This window comes from Eschrichtius robustus, chromosome 14, assembly GCF_028021215.1.
Source record: "Eschrichtius robustus isolate mEscRob2 chromosome 14, mEscRob2.pri, whole genome shotgun sequence".
Taxonomy (NCBI): Eukaryota; Metazoa; Chordata; class Mammalia; order Artiodactyla; family Eschrichtiidae; genus Eschrichtius; species Eschrichtius robustus.
This window is the reverse complement of record NC_090837.1, coordinates 25,734,982-25,748,452: the sequence shown is the minus strand read 5'-3', so window position 1 is coordinate 25,748,452 and position 13,471 is coordinate 25,734,982. Positions and strand designations below refer to the sequence as shown.

Below are 13,471 nucleotides of genomic sequence, written 5' to 3'. Positions count from 1 at the left end.
CCGAGGTAGCCAGTCACCAGCTGGAATCCTTCTGTTGATTTGCTGTGGCTTTGAGCACCACCACCCGGTCTGCGGGGGCTGCTCTCTCCAGCGCCCGGCAGGGTGAGTGGTCTGCTGGCCGCAGGGCCACGGCAGGCAGGGCTGGATGGTGCGGGATGTAGGTGGTCGGCAAGGCGGCCGTGTGCAGGGGCTACAGTGAGAGGACGCCGGGCGCCGCGTGTCCTGCCTGTCCAGGTGGTCGGACCTGGTCACTGGGGAGGGGCCCGCCTGCGCCCCCAGCCTCCCCTCCCCCCCACCAGGACCCTGACACTTGGCAGGGCTGGGCCTCCCCCGCTCCCCGCAGCAGGCTCAATGCTGTCCTGGCTCTTCGCTGGCAGTGGCCTGTGTCCCTTCTCGCCTCAGCGCCGTCGTGAAGCAAAACGAGGGGAAAAAGGGTTTATAGGCAGGTGCCCTTCTGGCTTCAAAACCATCAGGAACCCCCTGACCTGCCGGGGACGAAGGCTCGGGGTTCATCTTCCTCCCCCAAACCCCGGGGTTCGTGCAGCGGCCCCAGGACCAACTCCACTGTGTGTCCCCGTCGGTGCCCCGCCTCCTGCTCCCCTGACCCCTGGCCTCCGCTGCCACCTGCAGACGGGCAGCCCGAGGCCGCGGGAGTCGCGGCCAGAGTGGGGATTAGCCAGCAGCACAGAGGGATTAGCACTCGGGGTGGTGCACCTCACGCCCCACATTCCTGGTGCTCACGGCCCTTGGCCCCCCTCCCCAGGGACGAGAAGGGGGCTCAGCAAAGGGCCACCGCCTCTCCCCTCCCAGGGGGCGGCTTGCTGCAGCCCAGGTGGGGGCAGGAGGAGGCTCAGCCCTGCAGGCCTTGGGCCAGTGACAGATGGGGCTTCACTGGGGTGGGAGTGTGTTCCGACGGGTCCAGAAGTCAGAAGCACCATTTGCCTGTCCCCTGCCCCCCATCAAGTGACAACTGTGACGCTCATAGTAACAGCGCTGGCCAGGCCTGCCACTTCAAACAGTAGGGCTGTTTAAACAAGATAACAGGCTGCGGGGAAGCTGTGCTCGGGCCCTAATGGCCTGAAACCCATCCTGAACCTGCCAGAAACAGCGGAAGCTCAGCCTCGGGCCACCTCGCCTGACGCCACCCGTCCCCGCTCCATGCTCAGCAGCCACCTTCTCCAGGCAGCCTGTTTGCTGGTCCCCAGTCTCCCAAGTATACGGCTCAGAGGGGGCTCGGGTGACCCAGAATAGTAGCAAGTGTGGCAGCCCGTCTGGGGGGCTTAGAGGTTTGTGTGCAGGGTCTGCGACAGCACCTGAGGCCCAGCCTCTTTCCCCTGCCCTCGTCCTCCCACCCGGACATCTGCCCCCGGAGAGGAAGGACCGCGCCCTGGGCCCCACCGTTTCCCCACGGTGCCCGGCACGGGACTGGGACCAGGGTGCCTCGGGACAAGTGTGCTCCACTGAGCCCCCCTCCTTCCACTGACACAGCCATGCTGGCCTCGGCGCGCTGCGAGTCCTCAGGAGCCAGACAGCCCAGATGGACCACAGGTGGCCACATGATGACCCTGGGGCCACACAGGCAGGTCACTGCCCCACCCCAGTACCAAAACACGCTCGTGCCCTGGCTGGGGGCTTTGCCCACCTGACCGAGCTGTCCCCTGGGAGTCTGTGTGGCCAGCTGGCCCCTGCACCCCAAACACACATCATTCTTCTGCTCTCTGTTCTGAGTCTCAGAATCAATGATTGACAGGATCTCAGAGCCAGAAAGGACCATTCCTGATCCCACAGGTGTCCAGTAGAGCCCCGGGCAGGTGTGACGACGGCAGTGGGCATCTCGTAACTTTGGATGGGGGGGGGACTGAGTTAGAATTGACTCCCAGATGCCCAAGGCCACACTTGAAGCACTTGCTCTGCAAGGCCTGGAGCTCCTGTGTCCTGCTCCCAGCTCCCCATGTCATGCCCAGGCCCAGGGAGGAAGGGTGGCAGCCTAGGATGAGGTCCAGGCTCTGGGTCCTGCCTGCTCTCACCTCATCCGCCCACCTCCCACCTCCCCCCTGCCCACCGCTACCGCCCCCCTCAACCGCTACTGCCCCCAGGGAGGATGCCTCTTCCTAAGCCCCAGTCCTTCCAGTCCTTTTTAGCTTCAGCTGAAATGAGAACTGCTTTCTATTTGTTTTTGTGTTAAATCTTGCTGGCTTGATCCAAGCCCCCCTGCTGTCAGTCACTGACGGGAAATTAGCAAACAGCATGATGCAGGTGCGTGCAGGCCTGGCCCGGCTTGCAGACCATCACTGCCACCACAGGAAGGAACGGCAGTGCAAACAGCCCCTCCTGGGACCAGATTGAGGACCCCCTGGGCCCCAACACCCTTGCCTAACACTGTTCAGCAAGGTGGAGCTTCTGCACCCCTGGGCACAGCCCTGGGCCACCCCTCCTGGAGGAAAAGCTGGAGAGCCATGGGCAGCAGGTGGCCAGTTCCTGCAGGGACATGAGAAGCTGGGGACAGGGCTGGAGGGCGGGTAGACATCTCAGTTGGGAACCTCTGCTTGTGGCCCAACAAGATGGATTTCAAAAATGCTCATCCTTAGGAAGTAATATTTGGGCTATTACTGCCCTAACCCTGGCTTCTCCATCAGCAGGGGGTTGGGGCTGGGCAAGGGCAGTCTTACGGGGTCTCAGCCCCATTGAGAAACTGATCAAAGTGACAGAGCCTCTCCCAGGAAGGATGCCTACATGTGCTGGTGCAGCCATACAATCGGGACGCGGTTTAGGGAATTCCGCAGGACCCTAGGACCACGGCAGGGCCCTCGAGCCTGGGAACGCTGCTCCTGCCTGTGGGGGCAGCTGGCACTTTATCCTGCCCTTGACACTGTCACTGTGGCTGACATACCCCACACCCTGCTAGGTGCTCAGTGGCTGACAGCGTTCTCCCGGTGCTCGCCCTGGCCAGCACGGTCCAAGCCTCTCAGCCCCCTTTTCAGGTGAGGCAGGGGGATGAAGAAGCTGGGTGGGGCCCTGTTTCTGGTTCCCAAGCCCTTGTCTTCGTGTCACTGCCTCTTGAGCGGGTCCTCGAAACCTCACCCCCCTCCATCTGTGACCACCCGTATCACCCCCAGGGCTGGGCCAGCCCATCCCCCCCAGACTGGCATGGCAGTGTGGCAGGAGATACCGGGCCACGGGGTCACAGCAGCTGTGCCTGGGGACAGAGCACTGGGCAGGAGCAGGAACAACGTTCGGGGGAAGGGCGTGCCAGAGGCCGGCTGGTCAGCGGGTCATGGCTGTGGTCTCACTGAATCCAGGCTGGAGTCACACGCAGTGTCTCCATCCATGTCCTCCACAACCACTGGGGACAGTAGGTCTCCCACCCCCATGGGCTCCTTGCTGTCCAGAAGAGACCTCCTGCCCTCCCTGGGCCCCACACCACTGCAGCAGGGCTGGGATGCCCCGGGAGGAACATGTGCTGTGTCAGGGCTGGTGGTGCCCAACGCCAGGTCCCCTGGTCAGCTGCGCTACAAAAGGCCAGCCTGCTAGGTCTGGGCATCAGAGGAGAGCGTGGTGACAGTTCTGCCCAGCGCCTCCTCTGTCCTGATTCAGTGTGGTCTCTGGCCTTGGTGATGCCGCATCCTGATGCCCCAGGCTGTGCTGGGGGTGGGACTTGGCACCGGGACCTCGCCCAGGTGGCCCAGCTCTCCATGGCCCCCCAAAACCCCTCAGTCCCGAGAGGCACTTGCAGCCTGGCCCTGGGAAGCCTGAGCAGGACTGGGGAGTGGGGGGCTGGGTGGTTGTCTCTTGTGAGAAGAAAAGGAAATGGCAGGAGGGCACTGTGTTCCCTGCAGGCCTGCGTGATTCCCACAGCCTTCCCAGCCATCAAACCAGGCAGGGTGGCCCAGGCCACAGGGGAGGCCACGGGGCTGACCAGGGTCTAAGCTCCACTGCTGGGCATCCCCCTCCATCAGAGCGCCAGCCCCAGAGTCCCAGGCCCTGCAGGCACCAAGCAGTCACCTGGCAGATGTCAAAACTGCATCCTGTCCTTGAGCCGTGGATCTGTCGTCTGGCTTTGCAGACAAGGGAGCCATGACTGGACCAGCTTGCCCAGCTGAGGCCGCACAGGACTGGGGCTGCACGTGGCTGGCCCCCTCTCGCCTCCTGAGGTCCTGTCTTTGGGCAGATGAGGCTGAAACAGGAGCCGAGGGGGCGTCCCTGGAGCCAGCAGGCAGTAAACAGAGGGCCCAGGTGGGAAGCCGCCCAAGAACTACAGGTTGCCCCAGTCAGCTGTTCCAGACTGTTCTTTCCCCAGCGGCTGGTAGTTGGCTACAGAGCTGGTTTCCTGGAGCCTGAGACACAGGCCCAGAGGCTCTGGCTTCTGGGGAACGTGGAGCTGGGCCATGCGGCTTGGAGGCTCTGGGCCTCCTCAGCCAGGATGCCGAGAGCCTTCCCAGGTCACCGAAGGCCTGAAAAGGTGTGTGGGGCTGTGGCCTGGGGCTGGCCTCAGCGGAAACCTCAGGACGTGAGGCCCAGGGCCTCTGGGTGACTGTGGTTTTATTCATGAAATTAGAGCAAATACATGAGCTGATGAGACACCAACTAGGGGTGATGAAGACAAGGTCAGGGTGAGCTGTGGCCCAGGTTCCCGGGCCAGCCTGAGTTTGGTCTCTGGATCTGAGGACGTGTGTCCAGTGGGGAGCCACGTGCAGGGAACAGGGCCACCTTCTGCTCCATCCGGGGGGCCCCCCTCAGATGACCATGCCCCCTTGCCCTAGCTGACTGTATTCAGATCTACCAAAACACTAGACTGTCAGAGCCAGAGGGACCTGGGTGGGGGGGGGGGGAGCAGTCCCCGAGTTCTGTTAGCACAGAAGCCTTTCTCAGTGTTGTTCAGGGCCAGTTGTCTGTGCTGGTTACCGAGGGTCCCCCAGTGGTCTCAGCCAGCTCCCTGGAGCCTGTTCTTGCTAAGTGGAGAAGTTGTTTTTCAGTTCTCAGATTATAGAAATCCCTTAAAACAATAATAATCTGCGTCTTAAAACCCCTCTGGGTTCTGACGTGTGCGTAAGGAGTGGGGCTAATGCGCTCAAGAAATTAATTAACCCGCTGGCCTGGGCGCTGAGCGGGATGCGGGCTGGGGAGGTCCCTCTGCCCTGAAGCTCCTGGTAAGTGCGGGATACAGACGTTCCGCGGGGTGCAGGGACATTGAGAAGAGCAGATCACCTGGCAGAGAGGATGTGCGCAGACGTGGGAGCTGCAGAGGCCCCGACGAGCCCTGGCAGCAACGTCTACCCCAGGCAGTGCTGGGGGTGGGACTTGGCACCCGGGACCTCGCCCAGCTGGCCCAGCTCTCCATGGCCCCCACAAACCCCTCGGTCCTGCCTCTGTGGGCCGCCTCCACAGGCCCCACGACCCAGGCTGGGTGCGCAAGGTCGAGCCCAGATTACCATCCCCACCTTCATCCCAATCCGTCCAGGCCCTGCTCCTGATGTCTGCTCCCTTCTCCCCTGCAAGGTGGTCTCTGGGGCAGGAGGCCCCCCGGGGTTCTCTGGACCCAGAGAGCTGCTGCACTGGGGTGCCTCGGGGCTGGCCACAGCCAGCATGGGGCCAGCAGATGTGGGCGCTGGGGGAGCCACTCTGGCCTCCAGGGGTTGTTCAATGTGGTCCCCCTGTGACCTCAGGGGAGGAAGGGCCACAGTCGCCTCTGTCCCTCACTGCTTCCTGAGCAAGCCCCATGGGGCTTGTCCTCAGGCGGGGACCCTGGGAGGCCCAGCTGGAGCAGATTCGCACGTGAGTCCAACATGCTGACAGAGACATGGCAGAACCACCCGGCTCCAGGCTGCTCCCCTATGCAGAGGCTTGATTCTCGTGAATCTGCCTGGGGAGAGCGTGGAGCCATCTGGCAAATGATCATTCGCAAGCAGGACGAACGTGAACAGAAAAGACAGGTGTGGTCACAGGGCCAGAGCAGGGAGGCGCTGAGGGGTCACGGAAGAGGCTGACAAAGCTCTTTAAAAGGATGCAGACAGTGAGCGCTGTAATTCACCGATGAATGAGCCTGACGGGCAGGCCCTTCCAGCCAGGGTTCAGGGGTCACCGGCTGCAGGAGGCTGGTGAATGTTTAACATCTGGCCGGGGTGGGGGCCGGCTGTAGAGGCTGCCAATTTCCATGGTGTCATTACTCTCACCTGGCTGATTTTAAGCTACCAACATGATGTCAAACAGCTCACAAACTTCTTAAAAACGGAAAAATTGGGCTTCCCTGGTGGCGCAGTGGTTGAGAATCCGCCTGCCAATGCAGGGGACACGGGTTCGAGCCCTGGTCTGGGAAGATCCCACGTGCCGCGGAGCAACTGGGCCCGTGAGCCACAACTGCTGAGCCTGCGCGTCTGGAGCCTGTGCTCCGCAACAAGAGAGGCCGCGATAGTGAGAGGCCCGCGCACCGCAATGAAGAGTGGCCCCCGCTCACCGCAACTAGAGAAAGCCCTCGCACAGAAACGAAGACCCAACACAGCCAAAAATATAAATAATAAATAAATAATAAATAAAAAAAAAAAAACGGAAAAATTAGCACTTGTGAGCTGGTGCCGGCCAGCCACAGCCCTCCAGTGGATGGGTGTGCAGCGCAGGTGGGGGCCAGCGCTGCCCACACAGCGCCAATGGCGCCCGCCTGCTCCCTCCCAGGGCTGGTCCGCGACCTGGCAAGAGGCTGACCCCAACCCGCCTATGGGGGAAGGACCGCAGCCTCAGATCTGAGGGACATGTGGACACCCCCATGCAGATTCCACCAGGGCACGTGGCAAAGGCTGTCGTGTGGGAGAGGTGGAGCGTGGAGGTGGGGGGGGGGGTGCGTCCCACCTGCTCCACTGTGTCCAGTGACAGCCTGTGCCTGGGGTGGGGGGGCGCTCCAGTGACGCGGCAGGAGGTGGCCACCATGGAGGGGCGGGCACACAAGGATCCCAGGGTGAGGAGCGGGGCTGGAGGGAGGCCACACTGAGCGGCAGGTGGCCTGCCTGTCCTTCCGTCCTTCTGTCTGGCTGACCTCTGATGGAGGACCTATTCCGGGCATGAGCTGAGCACAAAGGGAGCAGGAAGCAGGAGCCCTCGGGAATGCCCAGTGTGACAGGGCAGGGAGAACGGAGGAAGTCGCCGTAGAGAGGGGCCTCGTGCTCGGCTGCCCTGGGAGCAGGGGAGGGCCGGCTGTGGCTGCTGCCTCTCCACCCGCCCTCCCCCTCCCCCACGCGAGGCCCAGGGCCCACAGAGGGGAGGACCACATGGCCTCAGCCCCCTTAGGGCTGAGACAAGGGCCAGGCAGTGGAGCGAGGACCCCGGCTAGTGCCACGGCCAGAGGAGCCCGCACAGAGGTGGGCACTGTTCACAAGCGCCAGCAGCGGCTCCGGGCCACCAACGATCCGGCTGTGAGTGCACACCTGGCCCCCTCGAGCCGCCACACGTCTCCAACGCTTGGGAGGGGTAACAGGCCACAGAGAAAAAGGGCTGGGCTGAGCTTGGAGGGGGATGCCAGCGGGGGGAGCGCTCAGGGCCAGCTGAGCCCTGTGCCCGCTGCACCCGGTGTGAGAGGCACCGTGGTGGCCCTGCCGGGGGCCTGGCCCTCTAGCTGCCTTTGCCTCCTGGCTCTGGTCCAGGAGGCCTCTGCTGTCCCAGGGGCAGCGTGGTTTGCAGAGGTCAAAGGTACATTTGGCCCTGGCACATCACGAGACCAGAAGGAGCTGCTGGGGAGACCAGTGTCTGGTGGGGGAGGCTGGTGGCCTCTGGCGGGTCAACGGCACGCTTCTCTGGCTCTGTCCCAAGTCCCCACGGCACGGTTCCTGGAACTATGTCCTCCACCGGGTCGGGAGCAGGAGGCAGAGTGGGGACCTGCTCTGCTGGAGCTCCCTGTGGTCCTGCCACTGACGGGGTGGGGGCTGCTGGGCCAGTGCCAACCCTGATGGCCACTCAAGTCCCCCGAACCCTGCTCACTGCCCCCACCCTGGAACCCATGATGAGTGATCTCTGGGCCTCAGTGTCCTCATCTGCAAAGCTGGCTGGTTAAGGGCACTAAAGCGTACGTCAGGTCCCTTCCTAATCTAAGCCGGGTATCATCCACGTCTCGCATCTCCCACTTGTAACCACGTTCTTTGCACAAATGCCACCCCCTCTGTCACCAGCAGGTGACGGTCAGTTTTGCTGCAGACCCAGGCAGCACCATTTTGTGACACAGTGCCGTTCATTGTGTCACTGAAACATGCTCCCTTTTTGGGCTGAATGACAAAGCACACTATTTGTAGGACAGCCTGGAGCAACCCCCCTCCTCGGGCACACTGCACACACACGTCAAGGCCTGTGGCTGCACACCCAGCAGGTGCACAGCAGGTATACAGAAGGCACACGGCAGGTATACAGCAGGCGCACGGCAGGCCTGCTGACAGCTTCACCAGGAAAGGCAGCGAGCGAGCAGCTGAGGGTGTTCCCGTGAGAACACTGACACCTCATAGCCGCCTCGTCCTCCCCTTCTGAAGGACCCCCCACCATGCAGAGGCCATGGGTCCATCAGCAGGTGCGCTGGGCTGAGGCTGGTTGGCAGGTTGACAGCAGGGTGCTGGGGTCCCGCCTGCCAGGTACTAAAGTGGGGGGGGTGGGGCTCAGGGGCTGCCGTGTGGGGTGGGCGCCCAGGTGGGCCATGGCTGAGTTCTTCATCTTTCTTTACCCTGGGAAGAGTCCACGAGCCAGGCGGAGAAGGAAGTGGCTCCCCAAAGGGCGGGTGGGGCAGGGCGGCCTGCCTTGGCCCCAGGCAGCAGGTGTGGCTCGGGGAGGGCCCATGGCTGCGTGAGCTCGGACTGTGACCTGTCCTCCCACCTGTGATGGGGACCCCGGGCATGGCTGCCGTCCCACAGGACCCGCCAGGTGATGTGTGACTGGGCTGTGCTCTGGCCTCCTGTGCTGCCTGGACAGCCCCGCATGGGGACAGTGAAGGCCCCCTGGTGTCTGCAGGACTGCACGGGGGGACGGGCCCCAGGCAGGCCAAGTACCCATTAAATCCTCCTGGGATGAGGGCCCGGAATCGTCACCAAGGCTGAGCACAGCTTCTGGGATCTGCTGGTTGCCATGGTCCACAGACGCCTGGAATCTGCCCCCTGCCCAGGGGCTGCCCTGCACGTGCCGCAGCCCTCCATGCCCTCTGCGCCCAGCAGTCCTCACGTCACCCTTGGCAACGTGCTGACGCAGAGGCCAGCGGGCAAGTGGGGGTGGGGCAGGGACTCCTCTGCCAGGTGCAGGGAGTGGGAGGGGGGGTGGGAGGAAGCCGCAGGCGCTGAGCGGGGAGGAGCTCCGAGGAGCCGTGTCCGGAGCCTGGCACCAGGCCCCGGGAGCCTCTGGTTTCTCCTGGCCACCTGGCCTCTGCCAGGGCCCTTGGAAAGGAGAAAATGGGGTGGCAGCCAAGTCCCAGCCCCTCTGCAGCGCTCGCCTCCCCCAAGCACGGAGAGGCGGGCTGGGCTCTCCCCAGGTGGCAGCCAGACCACCTTGCAGGCCAGCGGCGGTAGGACTCACGGCTGGTATTGTCTCTGCTCAGCAGAGTTTGTTCTTCATTGAGACACTGCTGGTAGAGCATGAAAGGTCAGAACCACTTGGAATCCAGTGAATTTCCAGCCTTGCTTGAGCTTCTCATCAAGAATCTCCTTTTCTGGTGAACAACCACCTCCTCAGGCCTGCCGAGTCCAGGCGGTGGGCAGGCAGGGGGCGTGGGCCTGGCCGCTGGCCTCTCCCCTCAGGAAATGCTGTGATGGCCCCAGAGCCTGGCTGCCTTCAGGAGGACGTGCGGGCCTCACAGAGAAACCCCCCCGGGGCCGCCTGTCCACCCCGTCGTCCACATGACCCAGCCAGGCGGCTACTTGCTTGCACACGACGGGGCCACCGTAATGAGCGACGGTGATGTAGGGATGCGCGGGCACTGCGCGGGGGTGACGCCTGACGTGAGACCTGGAGGACAGGGCAAGCGGGCAAGAGACGAGGGGCAGGGGACAGGGTGGCCACGTGCTAAAGGCTGGAGAGCTCGGAGCATGTGGGAGTGAGCCGAGCCCGCGAGGCCAGAGCAGAGAGGAGAGGGGCTGTGGGCCGCGGGGACAGTGGGCGGAGCTGGGAGGGCCTCAGGCAGAAGCCCTGGCCTGGGGCCAGTCTTTGAGGACACTTGGGCCACTTGGGCCGCCAACCCGTCGACAGGCTCAGAGCAGGAAGGGCAGCCAGATGCCTCCATGAAACACAGGACCCACGCGGGGACCAGGCTCCCTGCCCCCATGACCTGGCACACCTGTGGGCGCAGACACGGCGGGCAGGACATGCCAGCGGACAGTCTGGGAGCCCGCCCAGCACCGAGGGAATTCACCACGCCCGTCCTGGAGATGACAAATGTGGCCCCCGGAGGCCTCCGAGCACAGGCCACCACCAGCCTCAGGACACAGCCGAAAACAGGCAGGCATCCGGAGAGCGAGACGGCTGGAGCCCAGGTGGCCGCAGACCTGCCCAGGCACCCCGCTTCGCTTCAGGGCCTGGTCAGCCCCAAGCCCTCTGTCCACAGTGAAGCAACACCGAGGAGCCTGACCTCGCTCCTCCGCTGCCCAGACCACACGTGGCCCTCAAGTGGGGGCAGGCGGAAGAGGGGCGAGACTCTGGGGGACAGTGTTGGGAGCAAGATGGGCTGGCCCACAGGGAGTTGCAGACTGTCCAGGCCCCTGCCTCTGGGACACGGCTCCGCCTCCTGTCTCCGTGGCCTCCTACAGCTGCTCCCCCTTCTCCGCCAGGCTGGGCCTCCGTGCAAACCTGAAGAGTGCTGCATACCCTTCTCTATTCGGAAAGCCAGTCAGGTGCCCAGCACAGTGGCCACTACCTGCAGCCGCCTGCAGAGTTCCTGGGGCTGCAGCCCAAAATTAGGACTCCCTGCTGAACCCAATGAATAAAGCCGGCATCTGCCTAAAAAGACCGGGTGTCCCTTCCTCGCATCGCCCCGTCCCCTGGTCCCCTCATTTCCCAGCATGAAGGATCCCCCTCATGACCATCATTACCCCTTCCCCTGGGTCCCTGCCAGCTTGCCACCTCCCCGAGCCCCTGGCACCCAGCCCAACACCACTTACAGCTCCTTTGCAGACTCCCTGTTTGCCCCCATGTCCCCCACCCTCAGGATCAAAGACCTCTTAAGGGCAGATGCCAGGTCTTTGCTCGGTGATCCCGCCTGGCACAGACCCTCTGCTGTGGGGCGGCCCCAGCCACACCCATCCCTATCCGGCTGAGCGGCCTCCACCACCACCGCTCCTGGGTGCCCTGGGAGACTGCAGCGCCCGTGCCTGGGCCTCCTGCCTCGGTTGGTCCTGCAGTGCACTGCCCACCCTCTTCTTGCCAGGGGCCTAGCTCCCACCTGCCAGCAGCTCCCCGCAAGCCTCCACTGGCTCAGCACCGGGTCCAGGTTGCCCCTCGGCACCTCTTGCACTGCACCCACCTCTGGGGTCTCCCTGCCACATGACTCTGAGCTCCCAGCCCACAAGGTGGTTCTCAGCCTGGGAAGAGGGCCTGAAGGAATTACCACCCCTACCCGACCCCTGGGGATTAAACCTCAGAAAAGGTTCTTAACCCTGTGGCTGACAGACTCTCAGGACCTGGACGGGGTTGCGGCGCTGAGGTTCCTGGGACGGAGCACGGTGCCCAGCTGGTGGGAGCTGCTGCATTTACTGAACTGCCACACGGACCAACAACTGGATGCCCGGCCTGCGCCGTGTCCTGTAGGGCAGCCAGCCTGTCTCCTGCCTCCAGGGTCACTCCCCGTGCACCTGGCCACACTCGACCTCACCTGCAGCAAAGCCCCTCGCGGTGCCAGTTTCCCCTCCTCCCCACCCACAGGTGGCCAACATGCTCTGGGAGCCGAGGAGCAGGCCCTGCTCAGCAGAGAGCCGGCCCTCTGCACCCCGAGAGCATCAGGCATGGGGTGTGCGGTCTGCTCGCAGCACCTAGGTGAGGCCACCTGGGCCCGTGAGCACCATGAGGGCAGTGCTGTCTGCAGCCAGTGAGGGTGGCATAGCACAGAGGGTATCCCTGCCTGGCGGAACCCAGGGTGGGGTTAGAGTGGAGTTGGGGGCCCCCCAGCTGGGGTGGCCACCGAGAGCTGCCCTCCAGGCAGACGTCCTGACGGCAGGCGCTACCCCGAGGTCCTCGCTGGAGCCGCCCTGGCTCCCCTTGGACAGCAGCCACTCCCCTCCTTCCCTGGACACAGCCAGGATCCCGCCGGCTCCCGCGTAGCAGCAACGAGCAGAAGAAGAGCCCAGTCACTCACTCACCGTCTGGTTGTCCTCGTAGAGCTTCAGGTCGTAGCCACTAAGCTCCACGCAGAAGATGATGGCGGTGACGCCCTCGAAGCAGTGGATCCACTTTTTGCGCTCTGACCTCTGCCCGCCCACGTCCACCATCTTGAAGGTGAGCTCCTTGAAGGTGAACTTGTTCTCCACGATGCCCGTGGTCATGTCCCGGGAGCGCAGGATGTCCTCCACGGTGGGCACGTAGTCGGGCGCGGCGATGCGCTCCAGGTCATTCAGGTAGTAGGCCGCGTTGTCCTCCAGGTGGTACTCGCTGGAGCGGCCGAAGCAGGCCTGCGCCCCGGGGTCGGCCCACAGCCGCCGCATGACACCCAGCAGCTCAGGTGTGATCTCGCCCTTGCTCTCGGCGGGGCCCGTCAGTGCGAACAGCTGTACGGCGTCGTAGGCACGGTCAGGGTTGTGGAAGTCGATCTTGAGCGCGGCCAGGGCACGGATGATGCGGGTCAGTGAGTCAATGGCGTTGTAGATAATGAGTGGCTTGTACTCCTTGCAGGCCTCCAGGTTGAAGCCGCCGCTGTGGATGATCTTCATCTGCTTCACAATGGTGCTCTTGCCCGAGTTGCTGGTGCCCAGCAAAAGCAGCTTGATCTCGCGGCGCTGCCGCTGGCTCTCCGAACGCAGGTGGCGGTCAATTCGCCGGGACCGCCGTGCTGCCTCTTTCTCCTCTGAGCTTTGCCGACATCCCATGGTCCGGCAGCGGCGGGCCCAGACGCGGAGCACAGGATGGGGCGCCTCTCCTGGTGGCCACCGAGCGGGGGAAGCTGAGACTTGAGGCAGGTGCGCCCAGTGGATGGGAGCCGGTGCCCTGGAGCGCTCAGCGTGGGTGGGGGGGCAAGGCCATGCCCTGCTGCAGCCCTTGCCCCGGCGCCTCCTCTCCAGCTGGCATGGCTCTTGCGCTGCGGGAGGCGGCTGAGCCCTCCCTCAGGGACACTCCACCTCCCAGGGCCACCGCGGGGCCAGATGCGCCGCAGTCTTTCCCTGTCCTCCTGACGGTGGGAAGCCGTCTGGTCGCTGGTTGCTGGGGTGATGCTGCCGAGTGTGGCTAGAGGGCCGCCTGCCAGTAAGGATGTCGCGGGTTCTCCCTGCGGTCCCCCTGCCTCGGGCATCCGCCTTCACCTGCCAACAAGAGAACAGCA

At 63.8% G+C, this 13,471-nt stretch overlaps 2 protein-coding genes across 3 annotated transcripts in view; one reads left to right on the top strand and one right to left on the bottom strand.

The window, feature by feature from the left end:
* Positions 1 to 13,471, top strand: part of RSPH14 (radial spoke head 14 homolog) — a 61,031-nt gene that overhangs the window by 20,246 nt on the left and 27,314 nt on the right. The gene's annotated exons all lie outside the window — the stretch shown is intronic.
* The window catches only part of GNAZ (G protein subunit alpha z), a 42,595-nt gene that overhangs the window by 10,527 nt on the left and 18,597 nt on the right, over positions 1 to 13,471 (bottom strand). For both annotated transcript variants that reach the window (XM_068563398.1, XM_068563399.1), the window contains exon 2: positions 12,300 to 13,451. In XM_068563398.1, the coding sequence (XP_068419499.1) occupies positions 12,300 to 13,022 (723 nt within the window). In that variant the 5' untranslated portion in view covers positions 13,023 to 13,451. The remainder of the gene's footprint in view (positions 1 to 12,299; positions 13,452 to 13,471) is intronic.